Here is a 22057-nt window from a genome sequence, read left to right on the forward strand (position 1 = left end):
CTGACAACATCTCACAACATGTATAAGAGTACGAAAATGTATGTACATACTGTTAGTTTTCGATTTTGTGCCATTACGGATTAGTTATGTACCCGAATTGAAATTTGTTTAACCAAACCGTAACGCTCATATTCGAATAAGTAAATGGGCGGCTACTGATTATTAGTAATTATAATAATGTAAGCTATTAATATTACTAATTATTAAGCATATAACATTGAAATGATGTATCTAAGGTCTGAAGACGTCATCTGAAGTATGCCTCTAGGATCAACGGTTGACCAGTAAAATTTTGGCTCAGCAAATACAACGCCACAACAGGCAAAATATCCAATGAGGTGGTTGAGAAAAAGATGCCCATAAATAAATATGGATGTCCATATATTTCAAAAATTCAGCAACCTCCAATTAAAACATTACCCAATTATCACAGAGTAATTTTCTTAATAACTTGAAGATCTCGGGCCTTGAAAACCTTTTCCAGAAAGGCATAACTGAACTGCATTCGAACCCAAATTTTTTGGAAAAAAGGCCTAAATACCATACATCAGGGGTTCTTGAACGTTTTCAGCCGCGACCCAAAATCAACTATAAGACCAATATTCGCGACTAGTGGTAATGGTGGTGTTTGTTTTTCGAAATTGGTAAAAACTGTGACGCATCAAGTGGATTTGTAGGACTCGTCTAGCCCCTTGCGAATCAAATTTGGGTCTTCAGTCATATTTCAAGAATACCTCTGTCTGTAAGTGTCTCTACGTCACTATTTTGGTCATTCACATAGTGGCACTCTGTCTAGGTCACGTCACAAACATGCTTGCACACTGTTTCTATCACTCATATGCTTGCAAACTCTCAAAGTAACTTCTGGTGCTCACTGACCTGATCCCTCTTTTGGTCATTCCCATTCGCAGAACTCATCTCGGAAACCCCTGCGAACCAAGTTTCGATCGCGGCCCATAGGTTAAGGACCCTTGATAAAAATACATCTGAATGGGAGAGGAGTGGTAGAGGAAACCGTGATGAAGACGAGAGCTCAAAGCCAACCCCATCCATAACAGAAGGCCTCAGCGCGAAGCTCGTGACGTCACTGAAGAAGTTATTTCACCTCACCTGTAGCCAATGGATATAGCGGGCCGACGCATGCGATATCTTTTTACCTTTTTTGCCGTATGTCCAATGCTAAAGTAAAATAACTTCTTCAGCGAGCTTAGAGCGGAGGTCCTCTGCTATAAATGGTGTTGTCAAAGCTCGGTGCTTCACACCAACTAGCAACGGCAATCTATACCTATCTCCTTTAATTTATGCTTAACTTAAAGCAGTAATTAGTAAACAACTTGAAACGCGAGCTAAAAATCGCTATCTACACGAGAGACAGAGAGAGAGAGAGAGAGAGAGAGAGAGATCCCCACCGTGCATACATAGCGAAGTTCGCTACAGCAGTGTTAGACGGAGGTAGTCATTCTCCATCAATGCAGTATTTAGCCATCCCTGTGCATAGTAGTGCAAGAATTTTTATTTATACCCCCCCCCCTTCTGGCCCATTCTTGTGCCCAGAATGGGCCTGAACGGGTCATTCTGGGCCTCCCTCCAGGTGCGCCCTGTGCGCGTGCACCTGTTTAGTTACGGCACTGTTCTCCCCCCATGTATATTCTCGACGGGTAATGAAACAATGGGCTTAAGCAGAATCGGCCTGCATAGGTTATTGATAGGGTCAACCCTATCAATAACCTACGCACCCTATCAATAGCCCTACAAAATGGCTTAGGGGTGGTGGATCGTATAAAATGTATTTTCCTTCGCTATTTTAATTCTTTTTAGATTTTTTAGATATTTGTTTGCATCAAGCATCGAAAATAAATATTTTATTGCTTCCCCCCCCCAGGCCCGTCATTTGGGGGGGGGGGGATCAGGGAAGGGCCGTTGCCCCCCCCGGCTTTTGAAAATACACTAAAAATGGTGTATATATATATATATACATTGAGTATATGTTCTCTGCCCCCCTGGAAAAAGTTTGCCCCCCCCCCCACCACGTACGTCTCTCATCCCAATATGCGTTAGGAGGTCAGACGCGGAGCTGACGAAATTTTGTTGACAAGGGGGGGGGGGGAATCAAAAATGGCCAAAAATCTGCTGACGTAATACTTGAATGGCCCCTTATGGGTAACAAGTTGAAAATTCTTAGTATAGGATTGTTGCCCTTTGGTCACACAAAAATGGGCAGGACTAGAGAATCCTACTTAGTCAAGCCATTGGCTTGTATACCAACCATCATTAGAGTTGGTTTAAATCAGTGTTTCCCAAATTGGGCAATATTTCCCCCGGTGGGCGATGGAAAGGCTTAAGAGGGCAGTAGAAGCTACGGGTATAACGATCATAGGATCCTATGGGGTCAATCGAGTTGGAGGGTGATGAGAGAAAAATTTCTCTGAAGAAGGGGAGCGATGGAACAAAATGTTGGGGAAACTATGGTTTAAACCGATTAGCTTTGAGCAGTGGTTTTCAAAATCCTAAAGAGGGTTTACTGAGGGAGATCCATAGGATATGTTTTATAATAAAGCGACTGGCTATACTGTATATTGGAATGAGTATCCAGCGTTAACGATGAAGATTTACGAAAAATTTACCGCAAGGAAAATTCACCGACAACTGTTTGACACGAGTGAGTGAGCTAGTGGTTTAGCAAGCGAGTGAGCGAGCAATGGCCGAATGAGGGAATGAGTGAACTAGCGAGTGCCCATTCAATCCCTCACTTGCTCGATCGAACATTTCCTTGCTCATTCAGCCATTCCTTTCTCGCTCACTAATTCGTTCATCTGGTCACTTTATTGTTCATTCACTCTTTCATTTTCTCACTTAGTCGCTCTTGCTCATGCCCATTACTTCACTCAAAAAAAACCCTCAATCGCTCACTCGCTCGTGTCGTGTCGAACTGTTGTCGGTGAGTTTTCCTATCGGTGAATATCGTGGAATTCTGCTGAATTTTGTTTGTCAGCGAATTATCCGGACACGAACGATGAAGGCTGAATATTCATCCGACTAATCATTCGCTGTGTCCGAAACGATACCCTTCCGTGGTAAAAAAACGATATAAAATCCATCCACGCATTGGTTACTTAATTAAAAAAAAAAAAAAAATAGAGATCTTTCCCATAAATATTACAGAGATTTACGCAAATAAAACGAGCGTAAATACATAAATAAATTCTTACGTTACGAATCCCTCGATTTATCCGCCACGAGGCATGTACATTAAGAAACATAACCAACCAGACGCTGAACGTGACTATAGAAACCGTTTCCCCGATCGAGCGTTGGTTCTGCCATAAAACAAGACACATTGCGCCTCAATATCGTCAATTCCGTACTTTTCACAACTGGAATTTATTACGGCTCAAGTACCCGAGAGTGAATTCGCTGCTGCCATAAACTTTCACAAAACTGCAAGTTTTTTTGAAATATTTATTTCCGAAAGAAGAGAAATGATTGGTAGAGACATTAGAGCAAAAAAAAACTTTTCCCGTACATACGAGTAAAATCCACTTTTATAGCAATTCTATACCGGCTATAACTCTTCGATATGCTCTTTACGACGAGTAAATAAATTTGAGTTAGTATAAAACTTTATGAGCTGAATATGCTAAAAAGTTAACTGTTTCGTAGCAAATAAAATACCGATATTATTTTCAAGAGCTTTTAGGTAAATTATTATTACGATTGAAATGGAATAGTTTTTAAAACTCATAACTTGATTTAAAATAACAGTAATTTGAAATTTAATTTTTATACGTAATGTTTTAATTTTTTTAATACAATTTATTTAATTATTACACAGTTCTGTGATGGAAAAACTTTCTTGGAATTAATTGGTGTTTCTTATATAAATTTTGGGATTCTAATTACTGGGAAAATGATTTCAAAAAATATCCATCACTCTTCTAGTTTTTGAGATAAAGTGAATACTAAATTTCTCAATAGTAATACCATAAGCAGCATACAAATCACATTGAAACTGTGCGCTTTAAACAAATACAGCAAATCACTGGCAAAGATATTTCAGTGATTTTAGGGTGATGATTCCGAATCGGTATTGGTTTTGTCATATTGGCTCTACTTTACCATAAGCAGCATGCAAAAAACATTGAAACTGTGCGCTTTAAACAAATATATTAAATCATTGCCAGTGATTTCAGGGTGATATTGGAGCGCTGATTTCGAATCTGTCATTGGTTTTGTCATATTGGCACCGGTACTTTTTTGAGAAAAAGTGAAAATTAAATTTTAATGGTAATACCGTACGCAGCATACCAATCGCACTGAAACTGTGCGCTATAAACAAATACAGTAAATCATTTCCAAAGATACTTTAGTGATTACAGGGTGATATTGGGGGGCTGATTCCGAATATGTCATTGGTTTTGTCATATTGGCTTCTCTACTTTTTGAGAAAAAGTGGAAGTCAAATTTTAATACTAATACCATAAGGGCCGTATTCACCGACATGGTTTAAACAGTAGTCACAATTTTTGGATAAGAGGTAAACATAGATTGGTTAAAAACCTGAATTTAACCAATCCGTGTCGATCTCTTGTCAAAAAATTGTCGACCATAGCTTAAACCAGTGATTCCCAACGTGGGCGTTAACGCCCCCTTGGGGGCGATGGAAAGTTCCAGGGGTACGGTAGAAGCTACGAGTATAACATAGGATCCTATGGGTCAGATTGCGTTGGAGGGCGATGGGAGAAAGAAGGTTGGGAAACTATGGTTCCCAACCTTTTTTGTCCCATCGTCCCCTTCTTGAGAAATTTTTTTCTCCCATCGCCCCCTAACGCAATCTAACCCATAGGATCCTATGTTATACCCGTAGCTTCTACCGCCCCCTGGAACTTTCCATCGCCCCCAAGGGGACGTTAACGCCCACGTTGGGAATCACTGGTTTAAACCATGTCGGTGAATACCGCCCTAAGCAGCATTCCAATCACATTGAAACTGTGCACTTTAAACAAATATGTTAAATCATTGCCAAATTCAGTGATTCCAGGGTGATATTGGGGCGCTGATTCTGAATCTGTTATTGGTTTAGTCATATTGGCTCTACTTTTTGAGAAAAATAGATGAACACAGATCGTCTGTTCAACACTGCAAACTAATAGAAATGTCAAAACTGTTTGATATTTTCACTATCTATCGTAATAAAAGTATCCTTTCTCCGCATTTCTTTCTTTACCGGTGTAAAAAGCCAACCCCAATTTGCCAGAAATCTGTACATGATGGGACGAAAACTAAGATTATTTTCGGTTTTAGCAACCCGAAAAACATACAAATCACCAAAACTATTCCATGCATTTGAATATTTTTGCAGACCTGTGTTGGTAGATACATAAACAATTATCACGTGAAACTAGTAAGTATTTCATTTATGCATTAAATAATATGTAAAATACTTAAAATTGATTTTATGTAAATTAATTCTGGGCTCAAATGGCAAAATGTTATATATAAGCCACTTTTCTTAAAATAAATTGAGCTTTTCACGTTCCGGAGTCTCGTTGATTAAAATTTGGGAAAGTGGCAAAATTTTGTCTTTCTCTTTCAGTTTACGAGGGAACAAACGGAGGCGATTATAATAAGTCAAAAGCCACATCATCGCATATTGGCAAATTATTATTCACAAATTTGCCATCGTAAAATTTATAAAAATTTGACGTAACGTTTGGCCATCTGAGCACACAGTTTCTCTTAGACGTTGTTTCAATTTTAAATTATGATTTTTCTGCTTTTCCGATGTAGTGATTCAGCCGAAAAAAAGTTTCCTAATTTATGTAATTTAATATTATATTTATGTAATTTATTAAACTATTATATTAATTTATTTTTGTAATACAAAAATGTTTTATAATAATACAACAATTAATGTTGTATTAAAATTTTACGATTAGTTTTCTACTTAAATGTTATGATTAATTTTCATTAAAATTTTACAAAATTAATTTCTTAACTTTAACAATTAATAATCTATTTAAATTGCGCGGTTCACTTTTATTTTCCACTTACAATCTGTTTCTGATTTTTCAGTTAACTTTTATGTTCAAATTAACTTTTACTTTTGACTAACGATTAAAATAAAATTGAGATTTTTATACAGTTATATTAATTAAATTAAATTACGAAAAACTAATTTATTTATTGTTTCATCATTCATAAAATTTCATCAATTTTAGATAACTTCCAAAAAAAAATAAATTTACGCTTAATTTGATTATTTTGCACTGATTTTGAAATGAAACAGATTTATGATTGGCTTCCGTATTTAAACTTAATGTTTATACTTACACTGAAGTGCCAAAAGTCATGGGTCTGTAAAAGTCATATTGCTGCACTTCGCCGGATAAAAGGAGGTCCCACCACACGATATTAAGAGGTATCCCATGACTTTTGGCATTTCAGTGTATATAGTTTCAATTGATTTCCCACCAAATTAAAATTACCATAATTTTCAAAAAAAGCAAAATAAATAAATAAATAAATAAGCATCCGCTGGGATGTACGTATAACAAGTAAGCCACATGTAGGAAAGTAAGTTTTTTCCGAAGGGTCGCAGTTTAGTTTAAGATGCTCTTAATACTCATTCGAAAACAAAATACGAAAGCTTGAATGAGAAAATAAATTTTTCGTACATCTATTTTAGGGTTTTTTCCCCTACCAAATACTACTGATATTTTGTTTAATCCAGAGATCGTGTTGGTGAACGTGATAAATCGTCAATTAATCACTTAATTTATTAGCTGAGCATATAACTATGGTCCAAAATGGTGAATTCGAATGGTAATGTGTTGGTTTTGTTTTTTGAGCGTGTGAAGAAAGCCAACATTATAATGCTGATAATGTTCTCATTAATTGTTTTTATCTTCACACATGTTTTATTGCAAAATATGTGTAGGGCTCGTATCATGTAGGGGAAAGGTGGGCATAATGGCCATGGCGGGCAAAACTGCCACTGGCTATTTTCTCCCCGTGAGGTGCTGCCACAAAGCGTCAAACCCCTCAACTGCTCCGCTTGCCCACCATCATTGTCATACGGCAGTTGGAAGCTGTTCGGACCATTTGTTTGGAAATCATTCAACATTTTCTTGTTTTTCACCGTGCTGATCTAAGGTAAGCATGCTTCATTTATATTTTTAACTGAATACAAGTACCTAATACATGCGATTAGTATTCACCCCTTGAAACAACAAGATTTAAGCTACAAATATATGTGTCGAAGTAAGAGTTAGGGTTAGTCGTTTATGCTGTGGAGTCACATTTATATAATGGCGCCGAAGAGGGCAAAATGGCCACAGCAGTGGTCATCAGTGGCCATTTTGCCCTCAATCATGGTCACTACAAAATATGTAAATAAATTGTTGTTCTAATTACATTTTTATACAAAATTTCAATAACTAAAAATATTTATACATTTACGATGGTAAATAAATAAATATATATATATAGGCCTATATGTATAGCGAAATCTCGATAACTAGAACCTGGACTTGATAACAGAAACAAAAAGACTCCCAGTTATCGAAATTTATTTTAATCATAGAGATTTATTTTAATCATTATGTTGTTTTCAAACATAACGATGTGTTTCATTTAATCTCTGCGAATCCAAGCTTATTTTGGCAAGCAATAACAAATTTTGTTTTGGTTGCAGACACGGTTATGGTGTATAAATACCAAAGGAAGAGCCCGCGGCAGTCCTGGGACCCTAATGAAATGCAACAAGCTATCGATGCCGTGAAAAAAGATGGTATGGCGTGGCAAACAGCTGCTAAAAGGTTTAATGTGCCAAGAAACACTCTGAAACGTCGTGTTTTAAACAAAAGCCAGTATGCTACTGACAACAAAAAATATCTGTGACATTATCGAACTGTCTTTAATGAAGAACAAGAAAAGCAGCTTGTGAATCATCTTTTGGATATGGAGGTTTGTTTTTTTTTGGAATTACAGTAGCCGACTTACGTAGCGTTGCTTACCAACTGTCAGAACAGAACAATATTTCTAATAACTTCAACCATGGCAAAAATATTGCTGGGAAAGATTGGGTCACCGGCTTTAGAAAGCGCCATCCTGAAATTGTCTTGAGACAACCAGAGGCGACCTCAGCAGCAAGAGCCCAAGCCTTTAACAAAATAAATGTCACAAAATTCTTCGACATTTTAGAGGATGTGCAGAAAAGTCACTTGTATCCTCCTCATAGGGTCTACAACGTCGACGAAACTGGACTTTCAACTGTTCAGTCAAGATCCTCAAAGATTTTTGCACTTAAAGGTAGACGTCAAGTTGGTTCTCTCACATCTGCAGAAAGAGGTGTTCTCTGTACATTTGCAGTTTGTATGCCAGCGGGGGGAATTTTTATTCCTCCTTTTGTCATATTTCCTAGGCAGCGGATGAAAGAAGAACTTAAAGATGGTGCTCCACCCGGGACAGATTTTGTTTGTCACACTTCAGGGTGGATGCAAATTGAGATATTCTCCCAATGGTTTGATCATTTCCTGAAATATGCCAAACCATCCAAAGAAGACCCAGTATTGCTAATACTTGATGGACACGCTACACACACGAGGAACCTCCACTTCATTGAAAAAGCTAGGAATAATCATATCACTGTAGTTTTCCTTCCACCTCATTCTAGTCACAAGCTGCAGCCCCTGGATGTATCTTTCATGGGGCCATTCAACACTTACTATGTACAAGCAATTGAGAGATTCTTGTGAAATAACCCTGGTAGGCTAGTTACTCAATATCAGGTGTCGCGACTTCTTGGTGAGGCTTTTTTGAATGCAGCTACTCCGACCATTGCCGTAAAAGGATTTCGAAGATGTGGTATAGTCCCAATCAACAGAGATGTATTTACTGAAGTGGATTTCGCTACAGCTGCTACCACAGACATCCATGATCTCTCTGTCGCCTGCCTACCAGCTGAAGATCATCAGGTGGCACGGGCCCCAGGTAAAGAGGAAACTCCATCTGTTCTGACGGATTTCGGATCTACAGACCTTCAACCCAATACTGCACTTCCTGTACTTTCTAGTAACAACAGCACAGAATTCACAGTAGGTTCGGGAGATTCCAGCAATGCATTTCTTTTCATGTCTAGAGACTCATCAAGGCCCAGTACCTCATCTGCTGTAAGCCTACTCACCAAGCCTAGCACCTCATCTGCTATAAGCCTACTCACCAAGCCTAGCACCTCATCTGCTGTAAGCCCATTCACCAAGCCCAGTAGTCCTACAGCATTTGCTGTAAGCCCTCATGATATTGTCCCAATCCCTGAAACAAATATCACCAAACGAAAAAAGGGATCAGCAGCAGTTTTGACATCAAGCCCTTATAAAAATGATCTCATAATAGCGAAGGAAGGAAAGGGAGAAAATGAAAGACGGGAGAAACTCAAACTGGAATTAAAAAAGGAAAAGATGTGTAAAAGGAAAAACGAGGTAAAGAAGGAGAAAGTTAAGGGGAAACAGAAATCCAAAGTGGCTAATCGTGCTTCCTTTGAGGACTCTGTGATGCTGATTGCCTCTTCTGTGGAGACCGTTTTTCAAAGTCCAAACAAAATGAAGGGTGGATCAGATACTCAAGCTGTCTACATTGGGCACACGAGGCTTGTGCAGGTTGCGAGGAATCTCGTCTTCTGTGATTTTTGTAAATAAATTAATAAAATACGATAGCTAGCAAAATGTTGTGTGAAATAATTTTTAAACGCCAATAATTTTTAAATGAATTAAACAATTTCAGTTATATAAAATGAGTTTAAAATATACTAAAAAGTTTCACAACCTTTGTATTGAATGATAATATTGCTTTCATGGGAGAGAATACGCATTAATATCCTTTAAAATGCAATCAAACAGTTGTTTTTTACGTCGGGCAAAATGGCCACTTGGTAGGGTTGTGGGAAAATATTTTTTCCAACAAAACTAATCGAAATACAGTCAAAATAATATTTTTTGCGTGAACCTAAATATCTAAACTAACTTATATACAACTTTCATTAGTTTTTTTCAATTCTTACGGGTAAAAGTAATTAATAAAGAGAAGGAAGGTTATAAATGCTTCTATTTATCGGACTTTTCAATTGTACTTGGAATTACGCATAATCGACGGTAAAAGTGGTTAAATGTAGTGATATTTAATCAAACTTTCTCCATCGAAACGACTGGCGATTATATGCATACTTTTACACACGCACACAGTAACATATACATTTTGACATTAAAATACATTGGAACCAATTGTTGTCTAAACAAGGTTCGACTGGATATCGTACCTCCACGTTACCGGACACTCCCCGTTAGCGGACAACATTTTTGGGGTTCATTATCGAGAGGTTCTACTGTAACACTGATTAAATACTACACACGGGGTCTTGAACACATGGGCCGCGAGTCGGATGCGGTCCTAGGAGCTATTTGTTGTGGCCCGCCGACCATTTCGAGAAAATATGACGTTACTGATGACAACCAGTAACATGAAGTCTTGGAAACATATATCAGCCATTATTACTCATAATTGATAATACGAAGTGCATCAATTATATGTCCCTTCTGCAACATTAAATTAAATTTCAATTTCAAACATTAAATTAAATTTCAATTTCAAACATTAAATTAAATTTCAATTTCAAACATTATAAATTTTTTCCGAAGTGACTCTACTATGAGAAATTTAGTAAGAATGCATCTGTTACGTAAAATGTAGTAATTCTAGCTGTTATACATAATAACCGTTTATTATGCATAATCACCGAGCATTTTGGTGGGTTTGATAAATACCCTGGATTTATCACTTTCACCGGCTTACCCAAGCGTTGTGATAAATTTGATGAATTTCCCTAAATTAATCACCGGCGATTATTCATAGCTCCCTAGGGTGGTGGGTAAATTTGATAAATTTCCACAAATTAATCACTTTTACAGGTGATTATGCATAGTAATCAAGCTCGTTGGTAAATTAATTCAATCATTACTAAAAAAATTATGACTTTTACGGCAATTATGCATAGCACCCAAGCGTCGTGGGCAAATTTAATAAGTGCTAAAAAATTATCACTTTTACCGGCAATTATGCATAATACCCAAGAGTCGCGTCTTTGTGTGGTAAACATGATGAATCGTACAATATGATATTTTATAATATGATAGGAAATAATATACATGTTAATTCATACATGTATTGTATCATTATATCGTGTTACGATCGTAAAATTTGTTATCATTATATTGGGGTCCGATTACTATATTCACCATACATACTTATTGCTTATACCAGTGTTTCTCAAAGTGGGCAATATCATCCCCGGGGGCGATGGCATGGCCCAGGGGGGGGGGGCGATAGAAGATACGGATTTAACACGGGATCCCATGGGTTCACTTGAGTTGGGGTGCGATGAGACAAAAAAAATTCTGATGAAGGGGGCGATGGAACAAAAAGTTTGGGAATCTATGACTTACAGTTAGACTATTACTAGAATCATTTGGAATTGTTTTCATATTTATCAAATTCACCAATTGCACCAGGGTGTTGCAATCACAGATAAAAGCAAAAGCCAATGCATAATCACAGATAAAAGCAAAAGCCAATGCATAATCACAGATAAAAGCAAAAGCTAATGCATAATCACAGATAAAAGCTATAAATTTCGAGTATTTATCAAAGTTTACCAACGAAACTTGGTTTTCATGCACAATCGCCGGTAAAAGTGATAAATTTATCAAACTAACCAGGACGATTGGTAAGTAAGCAATGTGCATAATAACCGGCTATGATGTATAATAATCGATTTACCGTAACGTATCTATTTCGAAACGTGAGAATATGTAGAACTGTCGACACATGATGACTCTTTTGATCGATCGAGATCCATCACACCACGTGTCATTGAACGTTGGTCTGGAATGTCTCTTTCTCGCATTCGGAAAACAACTCTCATACAACTCAATAACTCTTTTTCCCCTAAAAGACGGGACGAAACGTAATCTTCTTGGTGTAAGAGTTTGTAAGTGTTACGTGGTGGTGGTCGGTCTCTTGCTCCAGAAGATCTCATGCAGCCGGAGGAGTTTTCCTCCAGGATGATTGATACTGTTGAACGTTCTAGTGAAAGCTCTTCCGAGTTTCCCGCTCACTTTTCGCATATATATTCACCCTGCCTTCACTAACTATCACCTAACTTCCACCCCCCCCCCCATAAACGCGTCATGTCATTCATCATGAGTATGCGAGAAAATATGCGGCAACTTTTATGATGACGCTTTACCTAGTATTAATGTTTCCTCGGCAGTGAAACCCTCCGAGTAGAATATTAATACACAGTGACGAAATCATCGTTTACACGCATTGATTGTCAAATTCATAATCAATTATCTAATTAGTTTTATTAATGAACCAATACCATTAGTTAATCGGTTTTAAAGTGATAACTTTGTTCAATATTTTCATTGGAAATTTTTGTTTTTGAGAAATTTACTTTACAAAAATCTGGGCTTCTCATTGCTAAAATAAAAGGCTTTTTTGAGAAGGCGAGATATCTCGTCAATGCCAGTTGGAGGGTTGAAGAAAATTGAATATTTATTTATCTATTCATTGAACTGATTTAAAATATGGAATAATACCAACTATACGGGGGGGGGGGTGGTGGTCTTCAATCTTTTTCGAGTCATGAGCATGCTTACGCCAAGGGCAGAAAATATTTAACTTTTTTCCGAATCATGAGCATGTTTTAAGACAGGGGGGAGGGGGGGGGGCTCTTCAAGTTTTTGTGAACCATGAACACGTATATACCAACAGCAGGGGGTTTCCAACTTTTTGGGTTATGAGCACGTATGTTCCAAGAGCAGGTTTTTTTTCAACATTTTTCGAGTGATAACCACGTATGTACGAAGAGCAAGTGTTTTACACATTTCCAATCATGAGCACGTGTATATCAAAAGCTTGATGTCTTCGACTCTTTTTTTCTAGTCATGAGCACGTATGAGCTGGAATCAGAGGCGTAAGCGGGAAGGGGCACAGGTGGGCCATGCCTCCCCCCCCCCGCACAAACCCAACTGAAAATTAGGAAAAAAATTAATGTCTTGGTGAGAAAATTGATACATTGAAAAAAAAATACCGTTTATATGCCATTTTAACCAATTTATATTAATTTAAATACTTTTTGCAGGGTGGTAAGAGTCAAAATTTCTCGGGAAGAAAATTTTTGTGCTATCCCACCAAGCCCTTTGTGCCTCCACTAAAGGTCGATTCTTCATACGCCACTGGCTGGGAGCAGGGGTCACCAGCATTTTCGATATATTGTAGACCAAATTAAAACATTACATGAAGCATATTTAGAACTTTCAGATAGAGGGAATGCCAGATTCGCCAGGACTTGATGTAACGTGGAGTGGTGTCTTCAACGGATCGGCGAGATCATCCGGAATTTCTGAAGAATATTATCTATTCTGAAATTATTTCTTTCATTGAATAGGAATTTTCATTAACTCCGATAAGTTTTTTATTTCTCCATCACATCATTCATGCATCATCGAGACATCATTATTCATGCATGTACTGTTCGTATGCATGACTGTATTCAGGCATGTGCAGTCTAAATCCTTTTAAAGTTCTGCTGGGCATGGGGGACGTAAAATATTCGACTACTACTACTACTTAACCGAACATGTACCTCGTACACATTCCTAACGAATCGGCACATGCCGGAATGTGTGTTCTGAGTGTATGCTTGGCCCTAACGTATTTATGTTGTCGAGTTGCACTTGTTTCGTGTTCATGCTGCCACCTGGCTTTCATTTTCTGAAGTAAGGATGGAAATGCTTGAATTTTCATGTTTTGTGAGTATCGTGTTGTAGGCCTGCAAAATATTCGAATGCACAGGGACGATATGCAAGATGGGGGTCCTCCAATCCCGTCCTGTGTGTAATGCACGAAATCGAAATGAGGTGGCATTCGGATGACATTGAAGTGAAATGCATCGTATGTTCACATCGTCCGACGTGACAATCCACAAATATGACACAGTATTGGATATTGCAGCGCCCTGCTTCTTTGGATACCTGTCAAAATATGAATTTAATGACGTCTCTCTCTCTCTCTGTCCGTCTGCCTATTTAGCATTTAGCTTGTGAATAGCAACCGTAAATTCTTCTCTTTATATATGTCAAGGTGGCCTTAAACCCATATCTCTCCATGCATTTGACCCACAGTCTACATTTTATGAGACGAATTATGGGTATTCAGTCCGAGTAACAACATGCTATGATATACATACAGGGTGGGTGAAAAGTGCACGACACATTTCATACATTAATAAAAGAAAAATCAACCAATTAATATTTCTCAAACCAATTGGAAATTCACATTCGCGACAGTGAACGTGAAATTTTTGGAACATTTTGGGGCTGAAAAGTTTTGAAATTTCGAGGAGGTGGGAGTTTGAAATTTTTGGGTGATCAAGGGGAGTTAGTGCACGATCTTGGCTTCCCATGTTTTCCTATTCCCCTGCCTACAATTACAAATTTTCTATCCACTTTAAAGTTTCACTTTTTCTTCTCAAATAACGGGAGCTTTTAGGATTTTAATTAATGCTTTCTTTCCCGAATTTTAACTTCAAAAACATGAAACTTTTTCAAACATCACCAACATTTTTCTATATTTTGCACCATAATTTGTTTTTAAATCGTTTTAATGAGAAATCTTCTCATTAAGAAATGTAAAATTTCATTGCTGAGAGGCATGCAAAGAGACATACATACATAGTTTTGAGAAAAAAGCATTTCAATGGAAATCCTTAGCACATGGGAGGCATTATATGTGTGCATATATGTGTACAGTCAAACCTCGTTAGTGCGTCACCCGGTTAACACGTCACTCCGCTTACCGGGTCACTTTTTGGAAGTCCCAATTGTCCTTAGGCAGGAATTGGCACAGCTGTGGCTTACTCCGTTTAACGATTCACTCCGCTTACTAAGTCATATTTTAGCTCTCCCAAGAGTGACTCATTAACGAGGTTTGACTGTATATGCATATATGTGTATTAAAATATTTTAAAAATACTTCTAGTGCAGTTTAGAACAGAAACTCGAACGCAGTTAGACGCAGAAATGTTTGTAGTATTTAAAATATGAAAAATTCCTAAATGTGGTTTTTGTTTGAAAAATTTGCGTGCACCAACCCATTTAAAAATTTTTTTTAGGATGAAAGCTGACGAATTTTTTTTTCGGGGGGGAGCAAGGAACGATAGAATTTTTTTGGTGAAAAGTCTGATTTTTCAGATAAAAAAAAAGAAAATTTGGGTGAAAAGTTAAAGAGAAAAAAATTGTTCTATAAAAACTTTTAAATTTCTTATTTGAGAGCTCAAAATTTCAGTAAAAAAAATTTCAGTGCTCGGATCAATGTTATTTTTCAACACTTCGAATTCGGTAGGGGCCATTCAAGTATTACGTAAGCAGATTTTTAGCCATTTTTGACCCCCCCCCCCTCTGTCAGCAAAAGACTGACCACCCTCCCCCCCTTGTCAGCAAAATTTCGTCAGCAGCTTAGAGTATTTCATATTTTCAAAAAGGGTGGTTGATGACGTCAGAAACCTTCAAATCCACGCCCTCCTCCCCCTTGTCATCAAAAGTCAGCAAATCCGAAATCCCTGTCCTCCTCGATGCTGACGTAATACTTAAATGACCCCATAAGAGTTTGACACACGTCAACATAGCGTTATTCCTAGAACTAGTTGAAAAGTAAAAATATCGATTCTCACTAGCATCTTCCTAAAATGGTCTATGTCAGGCATCTCCAACCCGTTGCTCGCACTAAGCACCTAGAGTGCCAATTTCGTGCTCGCGAGCACTATGATCAACGTCCCAAGTCAAACACCTCGTAAAAATTGCCTTGAAAGATTGAAATCATCCTGATTTCATGCATTTGTATGCCAAACTTGCCATAAGTGTGCTCTTCTTTTGATGATGGATACAGGCAGTGTTCGCGACTACCTCTCGTCTACGTTAAAGGGTTTCCGGCTTTTTAACATGGTAGAAAACTTTCTTATGTAGAAAAATTATTTATCCATCGCTTTATTTCAAATTTTTACCACACACTGTATATGTGATTGTGTGTGTGCTATCCTATGCCGGTACAAAATTTCACATATAATATCTCTAATACTTTTTAAAAATTTTCAAGTTTCCTTTATTTTGAGTTTTTTTTATTAAATTTCATTGATTTCATGGAATTTTATCATGCGTCCAAGCTGTATTTAATGCATTGTTTTTTTTGAAAATTTGTGAAAATTTGAAATTAGAGATATGTAAATTTTTTTACTCGCATAGCATAGCATATACAATCAAATATATGTGGTAAAAATTTGAAATAAATCAATGAAAATAATATATTTATTAATATTTCTACATAAGAAAGTTTTATTACCATGTTGAAAGATAGGAAAACCCTTAAAATCCCAATACAGTCGAATCCCGTTATAACGAACGCCAAGATACCGGAGGAATCACTTCGTTATAAAGGAATTCCAGCTTACCTAGCATTTAACTTTAACTTGTAAGCTTATTCGGAGTTTGTTAAAACGAGATTTTCGCTATAACGGTATTCGTTAAAACGGGATTCGACTGTAGTAATAAAAATTTAGCCTTTCAAAACTCGAGCCTTTCAAAATGCACGAGCAAATTACAATTTGACAGACATGAAAATCAACGAATTTCTATTCCAGTCGCTGGGAGAGACTAGGTTCCAAGAGAGTCCAAGTTCGGTTCCAAGAAACTTCAATCGGTCACCCACGACCATCGAAACAAAAAACAAAATTTTGCTCCAATAATTTTTTTCCAATGCCACACCCACTTCCGTATATCCATTCATCACACAATGCGTATCTAAATTATTCCATCGGGGTCCGATGAATAGTCGACTTTGCACCACCCTAAGTACCACCCATCAACTGATAAACAGCGAGAAATCTGTGAAGAAATCAATGCATATTAATTGGAGGGGGCTTATACAAAGAAAACATAGGGGCCTCGGGCAGTGTTTCTCAACCGCCGGTCCCCCGCCCGGTACTGGGCCGTTACATCATTCATAACTAGGCTGACCATATTTCCTCGAAAGAAATACGGGAAATTGGGATTCCAAATACGGGGAAATACGGTACATCGCCAATTATTGCCAAAAATGACGCCAAAAATAAACAAAGCTGCCAAATATTGACGGATTTTGTAAAAAATCAAAATGGCGGGAAATACAGCATTACTGCAAATTGCAGTGTATTTAAATGAATTCCATGAAATAAAACGTTCACCAAGACAAATGTCAGAGATTAATATTCTTATTTATAATTGTAATTATCAAAATATAATTTATGAGTGGGAAAATAATTTCATTCTTTGACTTCAATGAAGAATAAAAATTCAAGTAAGCTTCGCTCAAAAAACGGGGAAAAACCGGGACACTTTCGCTAAAAAGTCGGGACGGCCAAAAGAACAGAAATAACCGGGACTGTCCCGGAAAATAAAATACGGGACACCGGGTCACGACTGACCTGCCGTTTCATTTTCCATTAGTTGTGCATTTGACCGGACCTTCCACTTACAAAAATAAATGAATCCGGGCCAGAATCACTGGATTAGAGCTCCCAGATGTCTTTTATATTCGAGATTGTAAGCAGTGTGTGTGTCGCATGTGAAGGATGGGGGGGGGGGTCCAGCATTGTAAACAGTATTCATAAATTATTGTGGAGCGGGCAATTTACTTTCAAAACTGTAAACTGCTTTTAGAGAGCGTGCTGTCTCTCGAACCGTAAACAGCCCTTGGAGAACTTGCTTCCTTCAAAACCGTAAACATTCATTGGCGACATACAAAAAATCGAGGCTTTCCGGATATTAAGCCGAGGCCAACTTGGGAAGAAAAGTTTGTACTAAATTTTTTTGTAAGAAAAATCTACGTTTCTATCCCATAGTTTCCCAAACATTTTGTTCCATCTCGTCCACTTCATTGAATTTATTTTTCTTCTCGTCGCCCCCAAATCAAGCCAACCCATAGGATCCTATCCTGAACCCAATTCTTTTATCGCCCCCCTTGGACCCTTCCATCGCAACTCCAATGGGTGATGTTGCCCATGTTACCACTTTTCCCGGCTGCCCATGGTGCTATTTAGACGGCTCTTGTGCCTTATTAATAACCGTACGCGTACTGACAGGGCCCTGCAGCCATGATTTCTAGAGAGGCCCTCTGCATCGATTTTTCATACTGCAAAAAAATTTAATTTATCGTATGTATCGATGATACAGTGAAATCTGTCTTTTACGGACACCAGCGGCACAAAAAAAAAATTTCCGCTAAAGAGGCGTGGCAGTTATAATCAGGGGTTTGAAATGCATACTTTTATTATGCACGGGGAAATTATTATTCGCCCGTAAAAGATGGGTGACCATTAACAGTGATTTTTACTATATTGTAGAGGCCCGCGAATTCCTGGTACTCGGCCCTGTCAGTGCCGTCTTAACGCATTTTGGGGGCACCCGGGCACGCCTCAGGGAACTCAAGTGCAGAGCGGGCCGTCGTGATAATCAGATCTGGTTACAATTTTCGACAGTATGCATGCATGTGAATTTGTAGGCAGGTATTTTTCTTGCCAGGAAGGGGCCCCCCCTCAGGAAAATTCTCTTTTCCCGGGAGGGGTCTATGATGCTCTTAAGACGGCCCTGTGTTTATAATCAAATTAGGGACAAATAAAATTGGCAAATTACAGTAAAACCTCACTTTTGCGGACACCAGAACCAGAATAGAAAATTTTCGGAGATTAACTGCCTTTGTGCGGGCCATCTATCCCCATAAGGGCTGGGGGCCCGTCGCGTCCCCCTGATGAAGTAATCGCGTCCTCCTGATGCGGACACCTGTGGAACAAAAACATTCGCCCGTGAAAGAGGAGTGACCGTTAATCAGGGGGTTTGAAATTCATTCTTTTATTATATAAGCGGGAAATTATTATTTGGCCGTAAAAGAGGGGAGTGTCTGTTAAGAGGAGTTTTACTGTATCATAATACCGAGGGGGAATGAATAATCCTAAGCGTAATCGCCTTTTGCTGTTATAGATGTTCAACTGGCAATCATTTTATCTAATTCTTAACGATTGTTATGAATGATATTTATTTTCCCCCCGCTATTGATTATATTCCATAATTACCAGTTGGATTGTACCCGATGTGCCTAATTAGCATAAAAAGAAGAAAGCGACCGTACATACCTTGCACTGCCTGACCTCTCTTTCCATTGCCTGTAAAAGACGTCGTACTATTTTGTGTTGCCGCCGGGTCACCTGTTCATACTATTAAGTTGTTGAGGGCCCCGAAAATCGACCGACCTCTCGCGATGTGGTTTTTTGTAGAATGTGACGTCACGCCCATGTTCGGGTTCGACTCGCCATCTGGCGTCGCCCAAACGCACTAAGGGTCGTCGACCGTGGCCGGTGGCACCCTCGGGGGCAGGAGAGCACAACCATATAATATATTTTTTGCTGTTTTTTTCTCTACCGTTTTCGAGTTGAATAGCAACTTCTTTCTTGTTATTATAATGAAGTTATTTTGCTGAGCGTTCAGACATGACGCATGTTGTGTGTGTGTGTATTGACGATCATTGACTTTGTGAGTGGGTGCATCAACAATGAAATAATAATAACAACAAGGGGTTGTACGGTTGTATGACCCCTTGACCATGATTCGTTGTTAAAACAATCCTTGAATGCAAATTAGTGATTTTCTTTCTTTTTTGTCCCATTTCACCTAAAAATGCTGGTGAGTTATTGTTATTTGCATTTCTCGAAGAAGATCAGATCCCGGAAGCAATTTTACGATTATTATTTTTCCCCAATAGTCAATATGAGGGAAGAATCGTAAGTAGCAATGAACGTAAGAATAAGAATCGGCATTTCAAAAAATTCCAGTTTCTTAGCATTTGAAGGGTATGCGCAGGGTCTAAGAATGAAAATTTACTCTGACGTAAGTGATTTATGCGATAAATTCACGGCCACGCAATTCACCGATAAGAAAATTAACCGACAGGAATATTTACCGATAGTTGAGCAACGAGGTCTTTGTAACGAGCGTTGACCGTAGCTAGTTTGTAGCACGGTCGTGAGTGCCAGAAACTCATAAGTATTAATGAGCGAAAATTTCAGTGGAAATGAGTAAAATAATTATAAGAGAACAACTATTTTGACCTCGGAAGATATTTTGAAGATAGTATGAAAGGAGGGTGTAGATGGCGGTGAAAGTGTGATTGCAATTGCCCTTAAAATGAAAGGGCTTGAATTTTCAACGTCCTCATCTTGATGCTCATCATTGTAGTTGATGGGAAGGGATTTCGAAACTTCTCACACAAGTTACAGTAAAACCCCTCTTAACGGACACCCCTCGGATGCGATCACCCCTCTTTTACGGCCAAATATTAATTTTGCCTTTTATAACAAAAAGTATGCGTTTCAAGCCCCTGATCAACAGCCACCCTTCTTTTACGCCGGTATGCGCAAAATAGAGGTTTTACTGTATCTAAGTAACCAGTAACCATATGTAAAAATTATGCTAAAATTTCGTTAAGAAATTGGAAAAGCGATCAAAAACGTATTGATTCCATTGATTCCGCGTGCTAAGAAAACACTAGCGCTCTCTGTTGTTGGCCTAAACATTAATTTCTGAATTGATGCATATTAAATAAGTATAGTATGTTTATCTCTTCTTTTCGAAAAATTTATGTTGTAAGTTTTATAATTTAATAAAATTCATTACAATTTAGCTCAATTATATGGGAATTTGATGCAGCTGAATATCGGTCAATACTTTTTTTAAAATATTTTTTTTGAGGTGGACAAATTTCACTCCATTTTAGAACAGATTATAAATATATGTTCGGAAAAGCATGTAGAGGAAACTATCAGGGAGGCAAATGTGGCTACTAACATGCTGTACAAAATATGCTTCCCTAGAAGCAAGCTGTCATATTACGACAGCATTCTCCTTTGTAAGGCGATTGTTCGTCTAATTATTCTCTACTCATGTCCTGGATGGACCTATGCCAGGAAGGCTACATATACATACTTGAAGTATTCCAAAACAAGTTCCTCAGGAAGATCACCAAGTCTCCATATTATATTCGAAACGAAGACATTAGGTGGGATTCTAAGGCTACAACTATCTTCAATTACGTTAAAAATTTGTGCCGAAAACAATTTATAAGAGCAACAGAGAACCCCCCGTACTCACATATTAGAAACATCTCAATTTATAGATGTGACAATGTGGCTAAATACGCAAGGCCGAAGAACATTCTCTGCAGGGTCTGGCAGAATCTTACTGATTAATTGAATATGAGTCTTTATTTTGTATTTTATGCGGCCTGTAGGTGCCTTATTATCCTTATTATTTCTAATTTTATTATGGTATATGTACATAAAACATGTAACGTGCAAAAAAAAAGAAGAAAAAATACATAGAAGATAGTGGATAGAGAAGATAGTAGATATACATATAGAAGTATATGTATAAACATAAAACACTGCACGAATTGGAATCTGTAAATACAATTTGATTTAAATTGATTATATTTGTGTGTTTTCATATTATTCTGAATTGCGTCTATAGAAACATTGATTTCTGCAAAAATTGTTAATATAAATTGCATGCATAATGATGGGTTGTAAAAGCTGCAATGTCGGCTTAGGATTACCATACTAGAGCATTAGGTTTTTACTTGAAAAATTGCAAATCACTGTAAAGAAATTCCGTATCATAATGTAAATTTATATTCGATTATTATCATTTTTTTGGCATAAGTGTATTATGAATGCATGTATGAAGAGATTTATTTGTTTATAAGATAAATCTAATTTGAGGGTAGAAATACCAGCACAAAGACTGCAGAGTCTTAGAGTATTGATCAGTAACCAGCTGACAATTGTTAGGGTTTGTTTTCCTCGAAATTCATCTAGAGAGGTTTTTATTTCCCCCCACCAAACTGAGTGATTGTTATTGGG

The 22057-nt window shown here is 37.8% G+C and overlaps 1 protein-coding gene across 1 annotated transcript in view; it reads right to left on the bottom strand.

Annotated features, from left to right (window-relative positions):
* Window positions 1-19403, bottom strand: part of spz6 (Spaetzle domain-containing protein 6) — a 55554-nt gene extending 36151 nt beyond the window's left edge. The window contains exon 1 of the mRNA XM_089241747.1: window positions 19277-19403. Within this exon, the coding sequence (XP_089097873.1) occupies window positions 19277-19303 (27 nt within the window). The 5' untranslated portion in view covers window positions 19304-19403. The remainder of the gene's footprint in view (window positions 1-19276) is intronic.
* Between the last annotated feature and the right edge of the window lie 2654 nt (window positions 19404-22057).

The sequence above is a fragment of the Pholcus phalangioides genome, unplaced genomic scaffold, assembly GCF_987345545.1.
Source record: "Pholcus phalangioides strain wild (caught in Gottingen) unplaced genomic scaffold, Ppha-v1.0 ptg000014l_1, whole genome shotgun sequence".
NCBI classification, from domain to species: Eukaryota; Metazoa; Arthropoda; class Arachnida; order Araneae; family Pholcidae; genus Pholcus; species Pholcus phalangioides.